General features: G+C 39.0%; 1 protein-coding gene across 1 annotated transcript in view; it reads left to right on the forward strand.

The window, feature by feature from the left end:
- RGS22 (regulator of G protein signaling 22) overlaps positions 1-26123 on the forward strand; it is a gene marked incomplete at its 3' end in the record, with an annotated part of 176305 nt that overhangs the window by 39680 nt on the left and 110502 nt on the right. The window contains exons 4-9 of the mRNA XM_080694745.1: positions 7790-7875; positions 8502-8670; positions 12038-12167; positions 14256-14865; positions 16810-16971; positions 22939-23113. Of these exons, the coding sequence (XP_080550871.1) occupies positions 7790-7875; positions 8502-8670; positions 12038-12167; positions 14256-14865; positions 16810-16971; positions 22939-23113 (1332 nt within the window). The remainder of the gene's footprint in view (positions 1-7789; positions 7876-8501; positions 8671-12037; positions 12168-14255; positions 14866-16809; positions 16972-22938; positions 23114-26123) is intronic.

Consider the following 26123-nt stretch of genomic DNA (forward strand, 5'->3'; position numbering starts at 1 on the left):
CACAGACTCAAGATCCAGAGCACCTTAAGTGAAGTCATAGTGACCCAGGGAAGAACCCAGAGAAGGCACAAACTTCTGAAATCATGCGAAAGAGGAATAACAATGGAGCAATGAATGCCCACAACCCCACAACATCAGAACCTGATAAAATAGAAATTCAGAGATTTCTAGAAGATCAAATAAGGAAAATAACTGTAGAAATAATAGAGGTGTTTCGAAAAGAACTCAGAGAGAGCCAAAAAGAGATAAAGGATGCAATCAATGAAGTAAAGGTCTCAATTCAAAGTATAAACAACCAATTAGACCACATGGAGAATAGAATCTTGCTCCTAGAAGATGATCACTCCAGAAATGAATGCATAGTTTCTAATTTAGAAAAAAATATCCGACAGCAGGAATCTGATATTGAAGAAATATGAGCCCATTTTAAGAGAGCTAACCTAAGAATAATTGGAATAGAGGAGGGAAAAGAAGGTGAAACCAAAGGGATCAACAATATCTTCAAGGAAGTAATAGCAGAAAATTTTCCAAACATAGAGCAAGAGGTCGATACACAGGTCCAGGAAACTTATAGAACTCCCTTTAGACAGGATCGGAGAAGAGGATCCCCACGCCACATAATTGTCAAAATGACCAACGTGGAAGCCAAGCAGAGAATCTTAAAGGCAACAAAAACAAAGGGCCAAGTGACATTCAGAGGCAAACCAATTAGAATCACTCCAGACTTCCCAAACCAAGTCATGAGAGCCAGAAGGGCTTGGAGTAACATATTCCAAACTCTGAAAGAAAACAACTTCTAGCCAAAAATTTCCTAACCAGCACATCTATATATCAAATTAGATGGGGAAATAAGAAGCTTCCTCGACCAACAGAAACTGAAGGAATTTATGTCTTCAAAACAGCACTAGATAAGATACTCAAGGAAATTAACTACAAAGAAGAAATAGGTAACACACACCAGGACCAGAGAAACAAGATTTTCCATCCAACAAAGATTGGTTATCTGTGGAGATTCCATTATTTATGATAGTCTTTTACCTATTTCTAAATTGTATTGTTTGCTTTTATTGTTGCTAATTTTTAGGATTTCTATTTGGAATATTAATATACCTTCAGATATAGCATTTGGAAATATTTTATCCCATTCTACCAGTAACTTTTAACTGTTTACATTGTCTTTGGATATACAATTTTTTTTTTTATTTTTTAGGGAGTTTGTTTACCCTTCTGTTGCCTGTGCCATTGAAATCATATCCAAGAAATCACTGCCAATTTCAATGTTGTGAAGTTTAATGACCCATGTTTATTTCTAAAAGTTTATAGTCTTAAGATTTATATTTAGGTCTTTTATCTATTTTGAGTTAATATTTGTATATGGTGTTAGGTAAGGGTCCAATTTTATTCTTTTTCATGTAATTATTATTTTTCAACAATATTTAGTTAAAAGATTATTATTTCCTCCACCAAATGTTCATGGAAACCTTGTCAAAAATAACTTGACAGTATATGGAAGAATTTATCTCTAGGCTTTTATTTAACTCCAATGGTTTATATATCTGCCTTTATAACAGTACTATACTGTTTCAATTATTGTAGCTTTATAAGGTTTGAAATAAAAAATATACATCTTCTAGCTGTTGTTTTTCAAGATCGTTTTGGGTATCTAGAGTCCATATTCCATATTAGAATAGATTTTTTTCCTGAAAAATAAATAAATAAATGTATGATAGTTTCACCTAAAAAAAATTCTCTGGTAAGAAAGAAAGCAAGAAATATTGAAATGATATCTTTAAGTCATCAAAAGCTTGGTATCAGACAAATGAAACTGTTCTGTGAGATTATCATTGTTAATTTTGGATAAATTGCTATAATACTAGATGTCAACCACTAAGCCACGCATGTGAAGGATGGATGGGGAGGGAACGGGGTAGGGATTGGATAGGTGCTAACTGGGTGATGTGTGCATGTATGTCTACAAAAGTTTTTTTATCCCATTATGATGTATGAATACAGTGCACCAATAAAAAAATTTTTAAAAAGAATAGAAAAGATATATCATACAGTTACTAATTAAAAGAAAGCTACAAAGCTGGCGTGGTTGCACAGGCTTGTAATCCCCGTGCTTGGGAGGTGGAGACAGGAGGATCACGCAGGTTCAAAGCCAGCCTTGCTGGCTTAAGAGACCCTGTTTCCAAATAAAAAGTATAAAATAGGTCTGGGAGTGTAGCCTGGAGGTAGAAGGGTTTCCAGGTACCCCAGTACCACACACACAAAAAAAAAAAAGAAAAGAAAGCTACAGTGGTTATGTTAATATCAAACAAAGTAGGCTTCAGAACAAAGAATCTTGCTATGAAGAGACACATTGCATGAAGATAAAGGGGTCAATTCACCAAGAGAGCATAACAAATTAAAACACTACTCTCTCAATAAGCAATAGTTTTCTTTATAGAAACTCTTCAGTTTAATGCAATCTCATATATTGATCTGCCTTTTAGTTTCTTGTGCCTTTGGGGTCTTGTTGAAAATTTTTTTACCTGTTCCGATGTGTTGGCGTGTTAGAGTTATGCCCTCTCCAAAGAGCTGCAAGGTTTCTGGTCTGATTTCCAAGTTTTTAATCCATCTTGAATTGACTTTTGTCGAGGGTAAGAAACTGGTGTTTATTTCTGTTTTTTCTGCATATGGTTAACCAGTTTTAACACCGTTTGTTGAAGAGGCTATCTTTTTTCCATTGTATGTTTTTGCCTCTTTGTCAAAAATCAATTTGCCATAAGTTTGTGGATTTGTTTCTGGGACTTCTATTCTGCTCCATTGGACCATTTATCTGTTTTTGTGCTAGTACCATGCTATTTTTATTACTGTGACTTTGTAGTATAGTTTGAAGTCAGGTATTGTGATGCCTTCTACATGGTTTTTGTTGCTGAGAACTACTTTGGCTATTCTGTTTTTTTTTGTTGTTCGGAATGAATTTAAGGACTGATTTTTCTATGTCTGTAAGGAATGATCTTGGCAAAGAAAACTATCAAGAACTTCAACAGAGAGCAGACAGATGGGAGAAAATTTTTGTCACCTACTTCTCTGATAGAGGACTAATATCTAGAATATACAGAGAACTCAGGAAACTCAGCACTAAAAAAACAAATAATCCAATCAAAAATGGGCAAGTGAATTAAATAGGCACTTAACAAAAGAAAAATTCCAAATGGCTGATAAATGTATGAAAAAATGCTCAACATCATTAACAATCAGAGAGATGTGAATCAAAACTACCCTGAGATTTCACCTAAATCCAACTAGAATGACAATCATTCAAAACACAAACAGCAACAAATGCTGGTGAGTAAGTGAAGAAGAGGGAACTCTAATACACTATTGGTGGGATTGCAAATTAGTACAACCACTTTGGAAAACAGTATGAAGGATATTCAGAAGAATGGGAATGAACCTACCATATGATGCAGCCATACCACTTCTGGATATCTACCCCAAAAAATGGAAACCAAACTACCAAACTAATACATGTGTATCTATGTTCATAGCTGCACAATTCACCATAGCCAAACCATGGAAGTAGCCAAGAAGTCCACCAACAGATGAATGGATTACAAAACTATGGGATATGTACACAATGGAATTTTACTTTATTTTTTTTATTGGTACATTGCAATCATACATCACATTAGAATACAAGACTTGAGAGGATATACAAGCACACATCATCCAACTAGCCCTCATCCAGTCTCCATCCCATTCCCTCCCCCTCCCTCGATCCCATGCTTGTTTGGTGATTAACTTTGATACATTTGTTTACATACCTCCTGAGTTTTAAAGAGGCTCCATCCTCCCCTATCCCATACCCTATGATTGGTCACCTTAATTGCTTCGCTATAGGGCCCTTTCTATACCTCGACCTCTTCCTTTTACCACTTTCCTCCTAGTTATTGCTGATTGTATCTGGTTTCTATTTTCTGTGATATTTCTCTGTGCATGCCGCATTGCAAGTACTGATCCCATGCTTGATGGCCCCAGTGTTGGCATGGCTACCCGGTGGACTGATCCAGACCTCGCTGGGTCAGGCAGTGGCCTTGCCTCATGGGAGGCCCTGATTCTGGCTTCCCTGGCCCCAACACTGGCCTAACCCCTCGGCTGGCTCCGATCCCAGCCTCAGTGGCCCCAGCACCTGCCCTGCCTCTAGGCAGGCTTCATCCCAGCCTCGCTGACCCTGGCAGTGGCCTAACCCCTCGGCAGGCTCCAATCCTGGTCTTGGAGGCCCCAGTAGTGGCATTGCCTCAAGACAGGCTCCGATGCCGGCCACTGGCCCCATCACCTGCCTACCCCTCGGTAGGCTCTGATACCGGCCTCAGAGGCCCCAGCACCGGCCTTGCCTCGCCTCACAGCAGGCTCCGGTTCCGACCTTGCTGACCCCGGCACCAGCCTAACCCTTCAGCAGGCTCTGATCCCAGCCTCGGAGGCCCCAGCACCGGCCTTGACTCTAGGCAGGCTCCGGTGCCGGCTGCTGGCCCCGGTACCAGCCTATCCCTCGACAGGCTCCAATCCCGGCCTCGGAGGCCCCAGCCTGGCCTTGCCTCACGGCAGGCTCCAATCCCGACCTTGCTGACCCCGGCACTGGCCTAATCCTTTGGCAGGCTCCAATCCCGGCCTTGGAGGCCCCAGCACTGGCCTTGCCTCATGGCAGGCTCCGACCCTGGCCTCGCTGGCCCCGGCACCAGCCTAACTCCTCGGCAGGCTCCAGTCCAGGTCTTGGAGGCCTCAGTAGCGGCCTTGCCTCACAGCAGGCTCCGATGCCGGCCATTGGCCCCGGCACTGGCCTAACCCCTCGGCAGGCTCTTATCCTGGCCTCGGAGGCCACAGTACCAGCCTTGCCTTATGGCAGGCTCCGATGCTGGCCTCGCTGGCCCCAGCACTGGCCTAACCCCTCAGCAGGCTCCGATCCTGGCCTCGGAGGCCTCAGTACCGGCCTTGCCTCACAGAAGGCTCCAATGCCGGCCGCTGGCCCCAGCACCGGCCTAACCCCTCGGCAGGCTCCGATCATGGCCTCGGAGGCCCCAGCACCGGCCTTGCCTCATGGCAGGCTCCATTGCCGGCCGCTGGCCCTGGCACCGGCCTAACCCCTTGGCAGGCTCCAATCATGGCCTCGGAGGTCCCAGTACCAGCCTCAGTAACGGCCTTGCCTCATGGCAGGCTCCGATGCCGGCCTTGGAGGCCCCAACACCGGCCTTGCCTCATGGCAGGCTCCGATCCCGGCCTCGGAGGCTCCAGCACCGGCCTTCTCTCAATCTGAGCACCCTCTTCGCCCAGCAGGTTGTCCCACGTTTCTGATTTCAATATTTCTAGGCTTTTTATGTTACTCCACTGGTTTATATATCTGCCTTTATAGCAGTACTACACTATTTCAATTATTGTACATCTTCAGAAAATGTACATCTTCTAGCTTTGTTCTTTTTCGAGATTGTTTTGGGTATTCAGAGCTCATATTTCATATTAGGATAGATTCTTTCTGAAAAAACAAATAAATGTATGATAGTTTCACCTTAAAAAAAGAAAAAAAAATCCTCTGGTTAGAAAGAAAGCAAAAAGAAATATTGAAATGTTATCTCTAAGTGATCAAAAGCTTAATATCAAACAAATGAATCTGTTATGTGAGATTATCATTGTTAATTTTGGATAAATTGCTATAATATTAGATGTCAACCACTAAGCCAAGCATGGGAAGGAGGGATGGGGAGGGAATGGGGTAGAGATTGGGTAGGGGCTAACTGGGCGATGTGTGTATGTATGTCTACACAAGTTTTTTTTTTATCCCATTATAATGTATGAATACAGTGCACCAATAAAAAAGTAAACAAAAAAAAAGAAAATGTGTCATATATACACTATGGAATTTCACACTGCCATATAAAGAAGAAAAAATTATGTCATTTGCAGGAGAATGGGTAGAACTAGAAAATATTATGGTTAGCAAGATTGGGCATGGTGGCACATGCCTATAATCCCAGTACTCGAGGGCTATGACAGGAGAATGGCAGGTTCAAGGCCAGCCTCAAGGGATGAGGGTGTAGCTCAGAACCTCCCTGGGTTCATCCTCCAGTATCTCCCTCCACCCCCTGCCACACACAGGATGAGTGAGATCATTCAGTCTCAGAAAGTCAAATGTTTTCTCTCATATGTGGAAGCTAGAGAGAAAACAGGAACAAAAAGGGACTTCAGTTAAATGAGGAGAAAGACCAGCAGAAAAGTGTAAGGGGACTGGGGGAAGGGTGGGAAGGGGGGAAGTGAGGCTCGAGGAATAAAACAGTTCAAAGAATGTTACGTTCATATGTGGAGGTTCATTATGCCTATCACACTAACAGGTGTGGAGAGGGATGGGATACAGAGGAAAATACACCAAGTGGTATGTATGAGTGTATCACTTTGAATCTAACGACAATATATAATCACAATACACCAATAAAAGCATATAAAAAAGAATCCCACATGGATGTCAGTGTGTAGTTTATGTGGAGTCTTCCTAACTGTGGGATCCAGATGTGTTTCAGATCTCACTAATAAGCAGTGAGGCAGCCAATAAAGTGCTACATATTTTTATTCTATTCTGTTATGGCCCAAAAGACAGAGTTTGGTGAAGGCAAATGGATGTTTTGCTGAACAGTAGGAAACCATTGTATGCCCAGATTTCCAAAGACTTGTGTGACATGTTGGCAATGTTGAGCACGCATGCACCCTCACGAACACCAGCTTATCAGATGCCGGCAACACTGCCATGTCCTCATTGCATTCATTGTCCCCATTGCAGTTAGTCATGGTCTGTGTTGGCTTCTGATGCTACTGTGACAGCAAAATTATTGCTATAGTAGACAGGCCATGGAAGCCACATACAGGCAGGGCATGTTTACCTCACCAAGATACTTATTTTCTTGGTTGCCTTACTTACTAGTAGCATTTGGTTAGGTACTGTAATTCTTTAGAATTTAGGAAAAAGTGAATATAAGAAAAATAGAATAAGTAGTGAGTAAATGTTTTAGAATGAGTAGTAACTTAATAACCCCTTTGTGTTTTGTTATTGCCCTTACAACTTAAAATGTTATTTAAGACTATTCAGTCAGGCCCCTGCCTGTTTCTCCAACCTTCTTCCTTCTGTCTTTCAGAGGGCATTCTGTAATCTAGTACTACTAAACTTATTTATTTTCTCTCCTGCTCTCTTCTGAAAGCTTCAGGTCAGAGTGCAGGGTGGGCAGCCTCTCCTGACTTTGGTGTCTCTATGGGCATGGACAGAAGCCTACACTGTGAACTTGCAACACTCCACTGTGTGTGAACATTGATATCTCCATGAGAGTTCCTGGGGATGTTAAATATTTAGCAGAACTATTTACACTGGGAGAATAAGGTGTCCTGAGGTGACTTGAGATTTCTTGGTGGTTCTTTCTTTTGTGATTTTTTAACCCATCTTATGATAGTAAAAATACTAAAACTGGCTTTTCTCTTATTCTTTCTCCTTCTATAAGTCATTTAACTCTCCTGAATTCAATTTGGGAATCTGTAATGAAGATGATAATTGACAAAATGTTGCTGAGAGGAGTAAAGAGGTACCATAGACAAAAAGTGGCCTCACATTTGTGGTCCTAGGTTATTGCTCTGCCTTGTGAATTTAGAAGTTAGAAGTGGAGTTCCTAAAGATAGCAAGAAGTCACTAATTGCCCTCACGATTAGGACTCAGTTGTCCTGAAAGGTGATTTTGTTTGATGCTTTTTTTTTTTAAACTTTCTATTAATAGTGTCTCAATCGTGAACAAGGTATTAAGTGGATCAAAAAAGAAAGACTTCCAGCATTTTTGGAAAGTGATTGCTACTTTGAATACAGGTATTGGAGTTCCCGTAATACAAGTATCTTAAATGCCTTTTTTTTTAAAACCTTAAGTCATTTTTCTATGATTCCTTAGTAAAGTGGTATGCCTTTGAAGCAAATGGAATTGGGATCTACTTACTGTGGAATAAAGAGGACAGAGCACTGGCAAAAAAAAAAATCACTTAACTTTTCCAAAAATTTCACAGAAACATTACCTAATAAATGTACTTGAGTTGCACTTCTTTATCATTGTACTTTAAAAATGATCTATTGATAATGGTATTTATGTGCAGGTGCTTAAAATGATTGTTAGTATGGCATTCAAAAGATTGAATATCAGTACAAGGGCCAATGTTCCCTGATTTTAAAGTGTAAATGCCTAAACATTCTGACATTTTACTAAATTTTGATATTTTCTCAGAACAATCATTTTTAAAATAAAAATAAATTAAAACAAAAATATTAACTAGTGAATAGCTCTATGAATAAGTCATTAATATCAGCACAGCCTAGGAGAATCAACTCACAGAGCTAGGAAGGGAGATTGGTTTTTCAATACACTAAGTAAAATTTTAGGTGCTTTTTTTTGCATTCTACCATATTTAAAATTTATTTCAAAATTTATAATTTCTACAATGCAGGTTAGCCAAATTGGTCTCACAAGTAAGATGGAGCCAGTCAGGTATGAATTTTACAATAGGTACAAATATTTCTCCCTGGATCCTGAGAAAACCACTTACTCCACCGCCTCCTGATAAGGAAGATGACAATCTTATAATTCTGAAAAAGTTCTACGTTTCTCTTGGCAAGGTAAAATTATGAGTATTTTTGGCAACGTGGCACTTCAACAAAACCTTTTGTTTCTGAGGCATATATCTCATTAATTCCATTGAACAAGGAAAATTATTTCAAATATTTTAAAGCTGACTTAACAGTAGTTTCTTTGGATTTGTGCTGACTTGTTTGATTGGCACTCTTTCACATAAAATGCAATTAGAGATATTACTTTCATATATCAGAGGCAACAGAAGTGAGGTTGAAAAACAGTAATACTCAGTATCGTGTAGGGAGCAAGAATAAAGTCTGTTATACATGGTTTATTTCTGTATTACAAAATTGTTATTTGGATTGTTACTTTTGTACAAAAGATGTTTAATTGGCTCTTCTTTCTGTTGTTTAAATAATTCCTTAGTAGTAAAATTTATTACTGATCAACTGATAAGAGATAATTTTGTCCTCCATGGTTATAGAAATGTGGGGTTAGGTAAGTGCATTTGAAGAGATGGAACCTGGAATCAAATTTCTGTTCATATTGTCACAGCATGATGAAAACTGTTATTTGATTTTTTGGCCTCTGATTATCAGCTCTTATCTTTGGCAACACACTCCCTGGTTGGTAATACACAATCATATACAAAATAGAAATGGCAAATGTGTGGCCCATCTGGTTCTGCTCTTTTAGGCTCCATCCATGACAGACATTGCTAATCAATTGTGACAGGTTTTTTTCTGAGCTAAGAATTGACTCCAAATTCCTTTTAACAGAGTATTTTGGACAGGTCCGTCCAACTGATCAAAGATGTCATACTCTTTGCCATCTGTGTTGGAATAGATAGATTTATGTTACTTCAACATTTGTGTGTGTGTGTGTGTGTGTGTGTGTGTGTGTGTGTGTGTTTGATGCTGGGGATTGAACCCAGAGAAATTCTATTTCCAAGCTACACCCCAGCCCGATTTTTTATTCTTTCTTTTTGAAACAGGGTTGCACTAAGTTGGGGAGGGCTTCACTAAGTAGCTGAGGCTGTCCAAGAACCTAGATTCTCCTGTCTCAGCCTCTCAAGTACTGGTATTACAAGCATGTACCACCATGCCCGGCTTAACTTTCTTTTTTTCATGTGTAGCTTCTAGTTAATTTTGTTGCTGGGGCATCTCTATCAATGATATTTGTAGAAGATGTTAAAAATTATACCTATTTCATTATTTCTGTTGAATATACTTAGTGATATAGCAAAGGCAGATTTTCTTCTCTCTTATACTTATTAAGTACTTAGTTTTTCTCTTAATTTACATATTATAGAAATTCCAGAAACATAATAAAATATGACTGATAGTTGAGGCCAATAAGGGATGATCAATTTAAGGAGAATAACTTATGACTCCTAACATTCGATTTTTGTCCTCTAATTATCAGCTCCCAAATATACGTAGCAAAAATCCAAGCAAATTTACTTTTACTGTTTTCTTAAATGAAAAAAAAATTTCTATTTACTTGATTAATACTTTGTATTACCATTTTTCATAGCCTTTGGACTTTCAGAATTCACATTTCTTTGAGCTCTTAAGTTACTTAAGCTATAACTATAGATAAAAATTGATACTTATGATAATTGAGAATACTTCCTTAAGCCTTTAAATATAGCCTCTAAACATGAATAATTGACCCGTCTTTTAGCTTCAAGTAGATTAATTAGCTGAGACTGATTTCTTTCTCCCCTGTCCTCTACTCCCTTATCCTTTTTGTGTAGTTGAAATAGCAGGGATCTTTTCTCAATTTCCTGCTCATTTCTCAATTATTTTGGCCTCCTCTAAGTGCTTAGGATGCTGCTTGGAAGAGTAGAGGCTCAATAAGTGAATGTTAACTGAATCTACAGTTAATAATAAATTACTTGCTTGAAAAGAAAGGGGATAGAAATGACTTAGTCTCTTAAAGCTTTTGTGTACTGAGGGAACCTCACTTCTACTGACTACACAGAAGGCACCTCTCCTTTCTCTTGCTTTAGTCTTCTCATATGGCCTGTCTGACCCTGCTAATTCTGAATAATAGAAGAAACTGTCAGCAACTTAGCAAAACCCTATCTCAAAATAAAAAATACAAAAAAGGGCTGGGAATGTAGCTCAGGGGTAGAGTGATCCTATGTTCAAACCCCAGTATCACTGCCACCACCACCACAAAACAAAACAGAACAAAACGAAACTTACCTGAGTCTACTGCAGAGGGGCAGCTTAGCTTGTAGAGGTTCCAGTGGTACTCAGAGTCTCTGTGACATTGTTACATGGGGCTGGGGGAAGGAGCTGATAAAAACATTGAGCCTGGTCAGACAGAATTGAGAGAATGACACATTTGGAAAAGTTGTAAACGGGAACAGCTAGCCAAATTCATCAAAGGAACCATGAAACTTGTGAATCCAGGAAGTAAGGTTTTATGCCCTGCTTTAATCATAAATGGCCTGAGAGTAAGAATGAAAGAGAAAATATGTGTGTGGGGGTGGGTGGGGTACTGGAGATGGAACCCAGGGGCATTCTACCTCTGAGCTACACACCAAGCTCTATTTTTCTTCTTTATTTTGAAACAGGGTCTCCCTTGAGTTGTAAAGGGCCTCACTAAGTAGCTGAGGCTGTCCTTGAATCATGATCCTCCTGTCTCAGTCTCTTGAATGCTGTGATTACAAGCATGTGTCATCTACCCGGTTTGTGGAAGAGAATTTGATGTATACTGTGATCATTTTTCCCCCTGGTTATCTAATATGAAAGAATCTGGACTGGAATTTCCTTCATAGTACAATTTTCTTCTTTTTTTTTGTGTGTGTGTGTGGTGCTGGGAATGGAACCCAGGTGTATTCTACCTCCGAGTTACACTCCCAGCCCTATTTTTATTTTTTATTTTGAAACAGGGTCTCACTGAGTTGCAGAGGTCCTCACTAAGTAGCTGAGACTGTCTGCAAACCAAGATTCTCCTGTCTCAGCCTCTCAGGTACTGGGATTACACGCGTATGCCACCACTCCCTGCTCAATTTTCTTTTCTTTTCTTTTTTTTTTTTTGTGGGATTAAGGATGGAACTCAGGGGCTTTCTACCTCTGGGCTACACTCCCAGACCTATTTTTATATTTTATTAAAAACAGGGTCTCATTAAGTTGCTGATAGCCTCACTCAGTAGCTGAGTCTGGCTTTGAACCTGTGCGATCCTCCTGTCTCAGACTCCTAAGCACTAGGATTACAAGTGTGCGCCACCATGCCCGGCTCAATTTTCTTTTTTTAATAGAATAATTTTTTCTTTTATGTACCATACTACATAGATTGAATATTATTATGATGATTTGTCCAGGGATGTGATTGGGAAGGATACTGTTTATTATACTGTTTATCTGATGTTAAATTAATATACCCCTTTGTTCCTAGGCCTCATACACTCAAACAAAAGACTGGTTTACACTAGCAAAACAAAGTCAGAAAACAGTATGCACCTTTTCATTACCCTGTTGTATAACCCACAACGCAACTGAACCGCCAGTTATTTCATCTGTTTCTGGTAAGTCAAAAAGGGCAAGAATGACCTCAGAGATAGTCTTTAAGTCTTTTCCTCCTCCCCCTCCTCCTCTTCCTCCTCCTCCTCCTCTTCCTCCTCCTCCTGCTCTTCCTCCTCCTCCTCCTCCTCCTCCTCCTCCTCCTCCTCCTCCTCCTCCTCTTCTTCTTCTTCTTCTTCTTCTTCTTCTTCTTCTTCTTCTTCTTCTTCTTCTTCTTTTTCTTCTTCGGTGGTACTGGGTTTTTTATATTTTACTTGGAAACAGGGTCTCACTAAGTTGCTGAGAGCCTCACTAAGTAGTTGAGGCTGGCTTTTAACCTGTGCAATCCTCCTGTCTCAGCCTCCCAAGAATGGGGATTACAAGCGAGTGCCACCAGGCCTGGCTTCTCCTTCTTCTTCTTTTGTGACATGGGGAAATGAACCCAAGGACATTCTACTGTCAAGCTACACCCTGGCCCTTTTAATTTTTTTTTTTTTTGCTTTGTTTTGAAATGGGATCCCCCTAGGTTGCTGAGAGTCTCACTAAGAGAGTGTCCTTGAACCTGCGATCCTCCTGTCTCACCTCCCAGGTACTGAGATTACAGGCATGCACCACCCTTGCCCAGCTTGTTTGTTCTAATCTCACAGGCTAAAACCTAGTGGTTGGGAAAATGTACTCACACTGCCCTGCCTCTGCTGTAGTCCTTGCTTCTCTTTGAGAGGTAGGTTGGCCTGGTTCAAGAAGATTTGTGATTTTTGATCAGTGATTCCACTTCTTCCTTTTGGGAAATGCCTGGTCTAGTGTGTGATACCTAATCTGTGTTGTGTTTGTCTCCTTTCTGGGCATGTTGAAGAATCATAGTACTTGGTAATTACAAGCATCTGCCGCCAAGCTGGTTGGTGTACATATATTTTTCAATAAAAATTATGACATCTTTTTTAATGTACTGAGATTGGAAACATAATAACTAAGATTGATTATTGAAAATGAGTACAGCAAGGAATTACTTGATTAGTGGCAGGTCAGGGGGTAGCTCGAGCATATGAAGTACTAGTGCTGACATTTGATATTTCATTGGTTTCTAAAAGAGAGGGAAGGAGCTAAATACTATATATGTTTAAAAAGTATAAACATAATCCATTCAAAATCTTCATAAATACCTTATGTTGTTTTGTAACTTTAATGAGAGGTTGCAAGTATGTTGGTATTTGAATTTTCCTTATAAAATAGTGAATTTTTTTAAAAACTGATAATGTTGACTTCAGTTCTGGTCTGATCATCTGTCATCTCATCATCTATGGCAGCTAATTTTCCTTTATTTTACAATATGAAAATATACATATTTCTAATTCTATAATATTTTATATTTTGTTATTCTATGCCAATCTGAAAACTGTATTTTAAAAGCATACAATAGCCCAGGGTGGTGGTGCATACCTGCAATCCCCAGTACTTGAGAGGCTGAGACATGAGGAGGGCAGCTCAAGGACAGCCACAGAAAGTAATGTGACTCTCGGCAACCTAGGGAGACCCTATTTCAAAACAAAACATAAAAAAGGGCTGGGGGTTTATCTTGGAGGTAGAATGCCTCTGAGTTCAATTGCTAGTACTCCCCCAAAAGCACACAATATATTTTTTTCAATATTCCTGTGTTAGAAATATCAATGTTTAGTTCATCTGCTACCTTTCTCCCCTACTATGTTCAGGAAAAACAAGGTTAATCCCTGTTGGCAGATGTTTTCCTACTGGTTCCAAATGTGGCTTCAGAATATTTCCGAAGACAGTGGTTTACACATAACTTCCCATGATAAACCCATTTGTCACACAGTCTCTATAGCATCTCTCTCTCTTTTTTTTTTTTGGTGGTACTGGGGTTCCTGGAAGCCCTTCTACCTCCGGGCTACACTCCCAGACCTATTTTTATATTTTTTATATGGAAACAGGGTCTCCTAAGCCAGCGCGCATGGCTGGCTTCAAACCTGCGCGATACTCCTGTCTCTGCCTCCCAAGCGTGGGGATTACAAACATGCGCCACCACGCCCGGCTATAGCATCTCTTTAATAGTAAAAACTTTGTACTCATATCTAACCTAATTATTTATGATTTAAATACAGAGAGTTCTATTTTTGATGATGGAATTCACCCCAGGACAAAAAAGGGCCCATCTAAATTAATTTCTGAACTTGAAGAAGAGGAACAAGGATCTATATCTCTAAAAGACACTCCTTCTCAAGCTCTTCTGAGGATATACCTTGAAAAGAAAGAGGATGTGGTTGACAAAAGCCTGACATTGCATTTCTCAACATGTGAAGAGTTTTTAAACTTGTTTGTACAATTTATTTTGAGAGTAGCCGTTGAGCAAGTAATCGGAGTGCCAATTAGAGAAAGCCTGGGAAGTATAGATTTCTATAAAGTAGAGCAAGTGGTGTTTGATGACTGTCTCGATCCTGACTTGGGGGATCATTTTAGTGAATCAGTCTCAGCCATAAAGGAGAAGTCAGAAGAGATCTTAGAAAAAGCAAGTTTAAGATCAAATTGTGAGAGCATTGGATCCGAGGCCAGGGCTGACTGGTGTGTGTCTCATGGAACTTATGACATTGGCAATAGAAAGGAATTTGAAAGATTTAAAAAATTTATCAAAGGCACATTAGGAGAGAGGTATTGGTGGCTGTGGATGGATATTGAGAGGTTAAAAGTTCTTAAGGACCCTGGAAGACATCAAAGGTATTTATTTTTTATTTTTTCCATCTTTTTTTAAAAATAAATTATAGAATATTTGCTTGAATTCAGGCAGAAAGCCTGAAATAAAAATAAAAATGTAATTTATACTTTTGAAGGACTATAATGATAAAATTTATTTTATAGTAATAAATTTGACTTCACAAGTTTTCTGATTTTATAGCTTTCAGGTACGAATAATAGTAATTATTTGGGTTTGGAGACTGTTTCTTCCTCAAAATTATAGAACTATTCTAAAATTATTCTACTTATGTTTTCATAACATTCCATGATGTAGAATTTTTATAGACACAATATCAGTTATATGAACACACTCACACAAGATATGCATACCAGTATAAAGGCCTGTTTCTAGTAGCCTGTTCCTGGTTAAAAATTTCATGATCTTTGGTTGGATTCCATCTAGCTGGATATCTGAATGAATCTGTCTGCTAGAGGGCCACCTGGAGGCCTAATGGGACTCAGGTTGTCATTTGACCAACTCCATATATTGTAGATTACTCTAAGTCTAAGAATCTTAAGAGGATACTACTTTAGGACATATATGGACAAGTTCATGTCTTGTACATAGTTTCCTCATCTGCTTGGAAGCAAATCAACTATAGTAGGCTGCAATTCCTATTAAGGGTTTGACTGAGTATAGAGTGACTGGATTACTCCAGTTATTTTAATATGTTCACTCATAGAGCTTATAGTTACCACAGCAGGGGTCACTAAACAAATGGTTGATGATGAAGCATGGCCTGAATGGTCATGGAGTGAAGGTCATTACCATTTTTCAAGACATATCAGGGAAGTTATGTGTAAATAATCTACATAAGTTTTTTTCCAGATCAATTATATAGTTCTCATTGTTGCTATAATTATTTACAACGAATTAGTGGCTTAAAGCAACTAAATTTTACTTGTTTTCTGAGGTTTAGAGATCAGAAAGTTCTGGGAAAGAATCAATTCCCTTGTTTTTTTCTGGTTTATGAAAGCTACCTACATCCCTTAGTCTCCTTCCTCCATTTTTTTTATAATGTGCTTTTATTGGTGCATTATAGCTCACAGATAAAGTAAATCATGTGATAATGACATACATGCACGCAACACTTGCCGGGTCCCCTGCCTGCCTCCCCATCTCACCCCTTTCCAATACACAGCACTGAGGTTGATGTTGGGATATTCACATATGTACACATAGTCGATGGTGGTATTTTCACTAATGAATTTCAGTTTTCCTACTCCCCTTCCCTTAGACCACTTCCCTGGCTCCACTGAGGTTTCTCCTTCATTATCTGGAGTCCCTCTGGCATCCCAATCACTCCCTAGCTTATGTATATTAGAGAAAACATATGATCCTTCATTTTCTGTGACTGGCTAATCTCATTTAACACAAATCTTCCCCAGGTCCTTCCTTTTTTTTTTTAAATGACATAATTTTTTTCTTCTTTATTGCTGACTAGAATTTCGTTGTGTGGATATTTCATGATTTTGTAATTTTTCATCCTTCCTCCATTTTCAAAGCTGTCAGAATGGCATTTTGTCTTCTCTCTGACACCTGTATCATCCTCACGTCTTTATGACCCTGTCCCTCCTTCCCCTCTCTTTAACAGACTCTTGTAATCACATTGGGACTACCCAGATAATCCAAGACAATCTCCTTCAATACTCATTTAATCATATCTGAAAAATCTCTGAGCACGTAAGATAACACATTCTGAAGATGAGGACGTGCACATTTGTGCAAGGCCATTCAGCCTACCATAAATGCCCTTCTCATTCCCATAATTATGAGAAATTTTTTTAACTCTACAAAAAATTTTGGTACTCAGATAAATCAGTGTTGGTTTTGAGATAGCTCACTATTTGTCTTAAATGTTTACATTTGTGTAGTAGACTATTGTATTGATCTGTATGTATATGTAGATATGAATTTTATTTCAGACATCTTGAGAAGATGAAAAAATGCTATCTGGTAAGCAGTGGAGATTACTATCTTTCTGCAGAAATCTTATCAAAATTTAAACTGTTAGATGGATCTCAGTGGACTGAAGAACATTTAAAAAATATCCAATCTGAGGTTGTGAAGCCTTTACTTCTATATTGGTAAGAAAAATAATGTAAATTGAAGTTTTTTACTTTCCCTTTGCTTAAGTTAGTTATGAGTTAAACTTTTTGTCTTAGAGATGTATAATTTATGTAAATTATAATAACCAGGTTATTATATCCTTTAACTTTGGAAACATGTTCCTCATGTTCCTCTATACCTCATCATCCCATAAAAGTAGTGTGTGTGTGTGTGTGTGTGTGTGTGTGTGTGTGTGTGTGATGTAGCTAGAGTTATAGATATCATCTCAATAAATATTTTTTGAGCATGCTCTTTATTTTATTTTATTTTTTATTTTGTGGTACTGAGGATGGAATCCAGGGGCTTTCTACCTCTGGGTTACATTCCTAGACCTATTTTTAAGCATATGCCACCACACCCATCTGAGCATGCATTTTAGACCAAGTGTTGTGCTAAGAATAAAGGACAAAACCTGGTGAAGTGCAGATGTCTCAGTCTGGTGGGAAGAACATACAGGTGAAATTAGTATTATAAAATATGTGGAGCCAGGCGTGGTGGTGCAGGCTTGTAATCCCCACGCTTGGGAGGCGGAGACAGGAGGATCATGCAGGTTCAAAGCCAGCCTCACTGGTTTAAGAGACCCTGTTTCCAAATAAAAAAATATATATAAAAAAATAGGTGCCTGGGAGTGTAGCTTGGAGGTAGAAGGGTTTCCAGGAACCCCAGTACCACCAAAAAAAAATATGTGTGGAGAACACACACCACATGGCTTCACCCCTTAGCACGTATTTTACCTGAGATTCTGGGACTCAAAGCCTTTTTATGTGGACACTCAATGCAATAAACTTTCCTCTTAGTACTGCTTTCATGGTGTCCCATAGATTTTGGTAGGTTGTGTCTCTGTTTTCATTTGATTCCATAAATTTATTTATTTCTTCCCTAATTTCTGCTCTTACCCATTCGTCATTCAATAGTGTATCATTCATTCTCCATGAATTTGAATACTTTCTTTTGAGTTTCCTGTTGTTGATTTCTACTTTTATTCCGTTGTGGTCTGAAAAGATGCAAGGAATTATATTACATTTTTTTGAATTTGATGGTATTTTCTTTGTGTCCCAGGATGTGATCTATTTTGGAGAAGGTTCCATGGGCTGCTGAGAAGAAAGTGTATTCTGTAGTTCCTGGTTGAAATAATCTGAAAATGTCTATTAGGTCCATTTGGTTTATGGTTTCCTTTAGTTCTAAAGCTTCTTTACTCATCTTTTGCCTTGAAGATAGATCCAGTGGTGTGAGAGGCGTATTAAAGTCTCCCAGAATTATTGTATTTGGGTCTACTTGGGATCTTATGTCCAGAAGGGTTTGTTTTACAAATGTAGTTGCCCCCACATTTGGGGAATAAATATTTACTATCATTATATCTTCTTGGTGTATTGTTCCTTTTAATAAAAGGAAGTGCCCTGATTTGTCTCTTTTGATGTGTTTTAGTTTAAAGTCTGTTTTGTTGGATATCAGGGTTGCTACCCATGCTCTTTTTTGGTCACTGGTGGCATGGTATATCTTTTTCCATCCTTTCACCTTCAGTCTGTGAATGTCTTTGGCTGTGAGGTGAGTTTCTTGCAGACAGCATATATTTGGATTATGTTTCCTAATCCACATTGCCAGTCTATGTCTTTTGATTGGTGAGTTAAGTCCTTTGACATTAAGAGATATTACTGAAATATGATTTTTGTTTTCTGCCATTTTGTGTTCTGTCTACTCTTGGGTGGTGTGATCTTTCTTCTTTACTTAAATGGCCCACTTATTAACTTCCTCTCTTCTCTGATTCTGAAGTCTGCTTCTTTTTTCTTCCTTATGGTTTATTTCTTTAAGAATTTTCTCTAGTGTTGGCTTTGAATTCATGAATTTTTTGAGATTCTGTTTATCCTGAAAGACTTTGGTTTCACCATTGATCTTGAATAGTAGTTTTGCTGGATAGATGAGCCTTGGTTGGAAGTTATTTTCTTCCAGGGTCTGAATCACGTCGTACCAGTCCCTCCTAGCATTCCTGACCTGGGTTGTATAGTCTGGGGTGATTCTTATTGTTTTGCCTCTATATGTCACCCGTCCTTTTGTTCTCACTGCTTTTAAGATTCCTTCCTTAGCCTCTATGTTGGTCAATTTGGTTATTATGTGGCATGGAGTGGTTTTTCTTTGGTCCTGTCTCAGTGGATTTCTGTATGCCTCCTGGACTTGAAGGTTCAAGTCTCTTTCCATATTTGGAAAATTCTCTGAGATTATTTCCTTGAAGATATTACAGATGCCCTTGGTCTGTACCTCTATCCCTTCCTCAATTCCTATTATCCATAAATTAGGACGCTTCATATTATCCCATAATTGCTGGATGTTTAGGTTTTGTTGCTGTAAAGATTTCTGTATATTGCTGACTGTGTTTTTGGTTTGGGATGTACTGTCTTCTAATATTGATATTCTGTTTTCCATTTCATCTAATCTTCCAGAATTTCTTTCTATTGCTGTCTTTATTTCACTTATTGCCTCTTTCATTTCATTCCAGACCTCTTTCTGATTCTTTTTTAGTGTTTCTAATTCACCTTTCACCTCCTCTATACTTGTTTTAAATCCTTTCATCATATTGTACATCAAGATTCTGAACTCCCCTTCTTGCATTTCTAGTAGGTCAGTATTCGTGATTTCTGCTGTCTCTTCATAATTCCTGGTTCTCATATTTATAGCGTTCTCTGTCTTGTTTTTCTGATTTCTACCCATCGTTCGTGAGTATTATGCTTAGTCTAATCTTAATATTAGGAGATTAGGGGTATTGGCAAGTCATCAGAGCCTTTCCAGTGTTGAGGGTGAGTGATGTGGGAGGAGCTGGGGTGATTGGTAAAGGAGTTGGAGTAGGTAGAGGATATGTTTAGGTTGAGAAAGACTTTAAGTATGATAAAGTAGTATCTTGCTAGGAATGAGAGAGAGTTAACTAGTAGGACTCTTGTCGTTAGTAGAGTAATTATGGATATAAGAAATACTTTGAGTATTGAATCAGGAGGTATATTATGGGGAAAAGTTTTGGGGGAAAAAGCATGTAGGTTAGTGTGGGAAGGTTTGTAAATAGGGGTGATGGAAGGAGCAGACAAACATAAAAAAAAATCCACACAAGATACCAAGACTATTTTGTAATCCAAGAAAAAGAAAGGAAAAACCAATCAAAGGAGGAGAACGAAAAAATGAGGGAAAGAGGAAGAAAGAGGAAAAAAGAACAAGACTAAAATAGAAGGAACTAGCCGCTGTGTGAAATCAGAAAATATATACAACAAGTTAAAGTAAAAGAAGTGTGGGTTAAGAGAAAAAAAAATAAAACAGCAATAACCATATCAAAACAAAAGCACTATAAAAGCAAAATAAAACAAAACATCCACATTAAAAGTAAAACAAACAGTCCTACTTATTTACGCATATGGGGTCAGGTCCATATAATATGTGCGTATCTGATTGCTTTGGTAGCTTTCAGAATATAATCCAATGTCTCTTAGTTTTCTTTGTACTCTATTTTTATCTTCTTAGGTCACTCTGGGTGTTTGGATACCTTTCTCTCCTTTAACTGCTTTAGGTTTATGTGTCCGGATGTCTGGTTTCACTGTTATTTGATTCTGTACAATTCACAGGTTCTGTGAAATTCCAACCTGTAGTCAGCACCTCTGCACTCACCACCCTAGACTCCTGCCTGTGCTTCCCTACAGCAGGGGTGGAGGATGACCAAAGTACAATTGGAACCTCCCCCTGAGGTCCTGTGCAGATATTGTGGCCCGATGGATTTTCCTGTGTCTCTGGAAATTCCAGCTGGGCTAGCCGTTGTGGTCCCAAGATGTACCCTGGGCAAATGGATGCCGGTTCCTGGATGCCCACACTTACTGCCAGAGCTCTGCCTATTCTGAGAGTGCAGGCTGGGTGTGATGCTATTACTGGACCCAGGTGTGAGTGGATGCAGCTGCCTATTGCTGCTGGTATGCTCTTCCAAGGTGTATTGAGCTGTGTTCTCGCTTAGAACTAAGCGTCTGGCTACCAGGCAGGTGGGAACACCCAGCGGTGGGCCAGGGGTGCAGGATAGGTGCTCACGGGTCCAGGTGCACAGGCAGTGCGCGGTGTCCAGCAATGGTCTCTGCCTCCCGCGGGACGTAGAAGCTGGGGGTGCCCCAAGGAGATTTCCAGGGCATACAGGGCTTTCGCAGCCTGAAAGGCAGGCTCTGGCAAGGTGGCGGGGGCTAGACACACATGCAAGCTCCGAATTAGGGGTGGCAGTGGCACAGGCACTGACTACTAGCAGGGGACCGGGGCGCAGACAAGGTGCGCGAGGAGAGTGCTGTGTTCTGAGGCTTGGGCCAGTGCTGGGAGGTTGGGGCTGCGGCGCACGCTGGGACCCGTACTTTCCCTGGGCGGACTCAGGTACCGGGCGTCCTTGGTTCAGGGTTCCTTGGAGGTCTCTGTGCTGTTGTGATCCAGTTGCTGGTGACACACAGAATTCTGACGTGGGTGCTGCTCGCTGCTTAAGATGAGGTCCTAAGTCCGTTTTCAGTCCCGGATTATCTTGCCGCAGCTAGCAGCCCGCCGATGGGCGTTCCGATTGTATCTGCATCAGGTCCGGTGTCCGATCTTTGTTGTTGTTCTTCTTCTTCAAGTTCAGGGTTCCGCTGAGGTACCTGGATCTGTTTTGGTTCCTGGTATGTATTTATTTTGTTGATTAAGACACTGCTTTCATGAATATAATGCACCAATTAAAAAAAAAAGACACTGCTTTCTAAGTATTTGAACTTTATTTGCTTCAGCTACTGAGAAGTGCTGTGTCCCTCAGTCCCCATTTTGAAAAAAAAAAAAAAACCAAAAAACTGCAGGATGCTTTTTATCCTAAACTAATAATGGACTTTGGATTCTCTTCCATTCCTAACCTGTGTCCACAATGGGAAAATATCTACTTTTTGCTATTGTAAGGGGAAGTAATTTCCTACTACAACCTGTAATGTGGAAATAGGAATTAGTCCTTGGGATTGGTATCTGGAGGAAAACCTGATCCAAGAAGCAATTAGTTGTAGACCTTGACAGCTTAAGTTAACCTTATATATAATAAAGAGTTAACCCACAGACTGAGTACTAGGATATCCACCCAATTAAGTGTGGCCTTGATATTGTGCCAGACATTCTTTTTTCTAGGTTTCTGGCAGTAGAGTTGGTCTTTCATTTATACATATTGTTGTAAAATTAACTCTTAGCTTCACATTTGAGACTTTAAATAGATAATATGAATCATAACCCACTTCAGTAGCATACTTGAACATTATAAAAATTTTTATATTTTAAATGTTAATTTTATTCTACCAATTTAGTACTATAAATACTGAACTGCTTTAAAATATCACACTATATTTTTGTATCACACTATATTTTTGTATATAAAAATGTAAGTTATTTAAAATTCATTTATGAGCTGAGTGTGGTGGTGCATGCTTGTAATCCCAGCATTTGGGAGGCTGAGACAGGAGGATTGCAGTTTTCAGGCAGCCTCAGCTACTTAGTGAGGCCCTTTGCAGCTCAGTGAGCCCCTGTTTCAAAATAAAGAAGGAAAAATAGGACTGGGGGTGTAGCTCAGAGGTAAAATGCCCCTGGGTTTCATTCCCAGTACTTCAATAAATAAATAAATAAATAAAAATAAAAAACATAATTCACTTATGTATAAATATCTTTTTTCTTATCAGACAAATAATAATTTGAACATAATTTTTCCAATGCATATTGCCTCTTTATCTGAGTGAATAGGATCTCAGGCAGTTGACATATAGAAAAATCTTTTTTAAAGCTACAGCAGGAAAGGAAATAGAAATTATTAGAAAATGGATATAGTAAGATTGATAAGTGGAGCATGAGTGTTATTTATTTTGCAGGCTTTTATTTGTGAGACTTATTATTTAGTTTAATCTTAATATCTTTAATTTTAAAATTGTTTTTTTTTTAATAAATAGGGCACCACGATTCTGTGTTACACATACAGCCACAGCAAAATATGCTAGTGCTGAGCTGAAATTCTGGCACCTTCGTCAAGAGAAACCAAGGAAGGATATCGACCCTTTTCCACAAATGGCGACCCTCTTGCCATTAAGACCTAAGTCTTGTATTCCACATATGCCTAAGGTCCAGGTAGGGTGGAACTGATGCTTGATTAAATATCCCCACTGACATGTTTTTAGATGATACTTTCATTGGTTTCATCATAAGCTCTGTTTGTTGGAATGGTGTTTACTAATGTACATGCTGCCACAAGTAGGAAATAAGAAAACTTAAAATCTGTTCTCCATCAAGCAGCCAAAGTGATCCTTTCAAAATACATGATCATGCTAGGCATGGTAGCACACACCTGTAATCCCAGTTCTTGGGAGGCTGGGATAGGAGGATTGAAGGTCTGAGGCCAGCCTCAGCAACTTAGCAAAACCCTCAGCAACTTAGTGAGACCTTGTTTCAAGATAATAAAATATGGCTTAGGGTGTGGCTTGGGGGTAGAATGCTTCTTCTGGGTTCAATCCTGTGTATACTAGCTTAAAAAAAATCATGTCACTCATCTGCTCAAAATTCTCCATTGACCTCCTCTTGCACTCAAAATAAAATCTAAGGTCTGCACATCTGTACAGGCCCCTGCCATTCTCTTGACCTTGTTTCCTGCCACAGGTACCTTTTTTCTTATACAAAGAGAAACCCCAGAGCTTTACACTTGCTCACCTCCTTCAGATGATCCCTCTGGATACCCACGTGGCTCCCCTATCGCTACCTTATACATCTGCTTAAGTCTCAATCCTTGACTCTTCTCCTAGGCATATTTATGTTGAATAGCACTCCCCATCTCTCTCTGTGTCCTTTGCTTCACTTTGTTTAGCTTTATTGTATTTATGACTATGTGATTTAGCTGATTGTTTTGTTTTACCTTCTTTTTTTTAGATTCATTTCTTTTTTTGTTTTTTTGTTTTTTTTAAATTTTTATTGGTGCATTATATTCATCCATCATATTGTGGTAAAAAAAAAAAAACTTGTGTGTACAAACATGTACACATCACTGATTTAACCCCTACCCATTTCCCACCCCATTCCCTCCCCGTCCTTCCTTCCCTTGCTCGGCTTAGTGGTTGACTTCGATATGTTTAAGTACATTGTGTGTTTTAGAGATTTTCCTCTTCCCCCTCCTTTCTCCTTCCTTATGTTGCCTTGTTTGCTCCTCCATAGGATTTTCTTTTTCATCTAGAGTTCCTCCAATGACCCGTTTCTCCCTAACTCTCACATATTAGGGAAAGCATCTGATTTCTTATTTTTTCTGACTGACTAATCTCACTTAGCATAATGTCCTCCAGTTCCATCCATTTCCCTGAAAATGATGTAATTGAGTTTTTTTTGATGGTTGAATAAAATTCCATTGTGTACATATCCCACAGTTTTGTAATTCATTCATCCGCTGATGGACATTTTGGTTGGTTCCATAGTTTGGCTATGGTGAATTGTGCAGCTATGCACATAGATACACATGCATTAGTTTGGTAGTTTGGTTTCTTTTCTTTTGGGTAGATACCCAGAAGTGGTATTGCTGGATCAAATGGTAGATTTGTTTCCATTCTTCTAAGGATTCTACATACTGTTTTCCAAAGTGGTTGCACTAATTTGCAATCCCACCAACAATGTCTTAGAGTTCCCACTTCTCCACATCCTCGCTAGCATCTGTTGTTGTTTGTGTTTTGAATGATTGCCATTCTAGTTGGAGTTAGGTGAAATCTCTCTGATTTGCATCTCTCTGATTGCCAGTGATGTTGAGCATTTTTTCATGCATTTATTGGCCATTTGAATTTCTTCTTTTGTGAAGTGTCTATTTAGTTCACTTGTCCATTTTGTTATTGCATGCTTTGTTTTCTTAGTGTTGAGTTTCTTGAGTTCTCTGTATATTCTAGATATTAGTCCTCTATTGGAGGTGTAGGTGGCAAAAATCTTCTCCCATTCTGTTGGCTCTCGATTGAGGTTCTTGACGGTTTCCTTTGCTGATCAGAAGATCTTCAGTTTCATGCAATTCCCTGTATTGAGTCACCTTTTAATTTGTTGTGCCTTTGGAGTCTTGTTGAGAAAGTGTTTATCTGTGCCTATGTGTTGCAGTGTTGGACCTATGCTCTCTTCAAGGAGCTTCAAGGTCTCTGGTTTGATTTCCAAGTCTTTGGACTTGAGTTGACTTGAGTTGACTTTTATACAGGGTGAGAAAGTGGGATTAATTTCCAATTTTCTGCATATGGTTAACCAGTTTTGCCAACACCATTTGTTGAAGAGGCTATCTTTTTTCCAGTGTATGTTTTTGGCCCCTTTGTCAAAAATCAATTGGCTGAAAGTGTGTGGACTTGTTTCTGGGTCTCCTATTCTGCTCCATTGGTCTATGTATCTGTTTTTGTGCCAGTACCATGCTGTTTTTTATTACAATGGCTTTGTAGTATAGTTTAAAGTCAGGTATTGTGATTCCTCCTGCATGGTTTTTGTTGCTGAGAACTACCTTGGCTATTCTGGGCTTTTTGTTATTCCAGATAAATTTAAGGACTGATTTTTCTATGTCTGTGAGGAATGATCTTGGTAGTTTAATAGGCATTGTATTAAATCTGTAGATCACTTTTGGGAGGATGGCCATTTTAATGATATTTATTCTGCCAATCCATGAACATGGAAGATCCTTCCATCTTCTAAGATCTTCGATTTCTTTTTTCAGTGTTTTATAATTTTCTTTGTAGAGATCTTTTACCTCCTTGGTCAAGTTTATTCCTAAGTATTTTATTTTTTTTTTGTGGGAGATCCTGAGTGGAAGTGTCTTCTGAATTTCTTTTTCAGTGGATTTATGGTTGGTATACAGGAAAGCTTCTGATTTTTTAAGATTGATTTTGTATCCAGATACTTTGCTGAATTTGTTGATCAATTCTATAAGCCTTTTGGTTGAGTTTGTTGGGTTTTCTAAATATAGTATCATGTCATCTGCAAATAGTGAAAGTTTGAGTTCTTCTTTTCCTATTTGTACTCCTTTGATTTCCTTTTCTTGCCTTATTGCTCTGGCTAGAGTCTCTAGTACTATATTGAAGAGAAGTGGTGATAATTGACATCCTTGTCTCATTTCGGTTTTTAGGGGGAATTCTTGAAGTTTTTC

The sequence above is a fragment of the Muscardinus avellanarius genome (assembly GCF_963383645.1).
Source record: "Muscardinus avellanarius genome assembly, chromosome: 4".
In the NCBI taxonomy this organism is placed as follows: Eukaryota; Metazoa; Chordata; class Mammalia; order Rodentia; family Gliridae; genus Muscardinus; species Muscardinus avellanarius.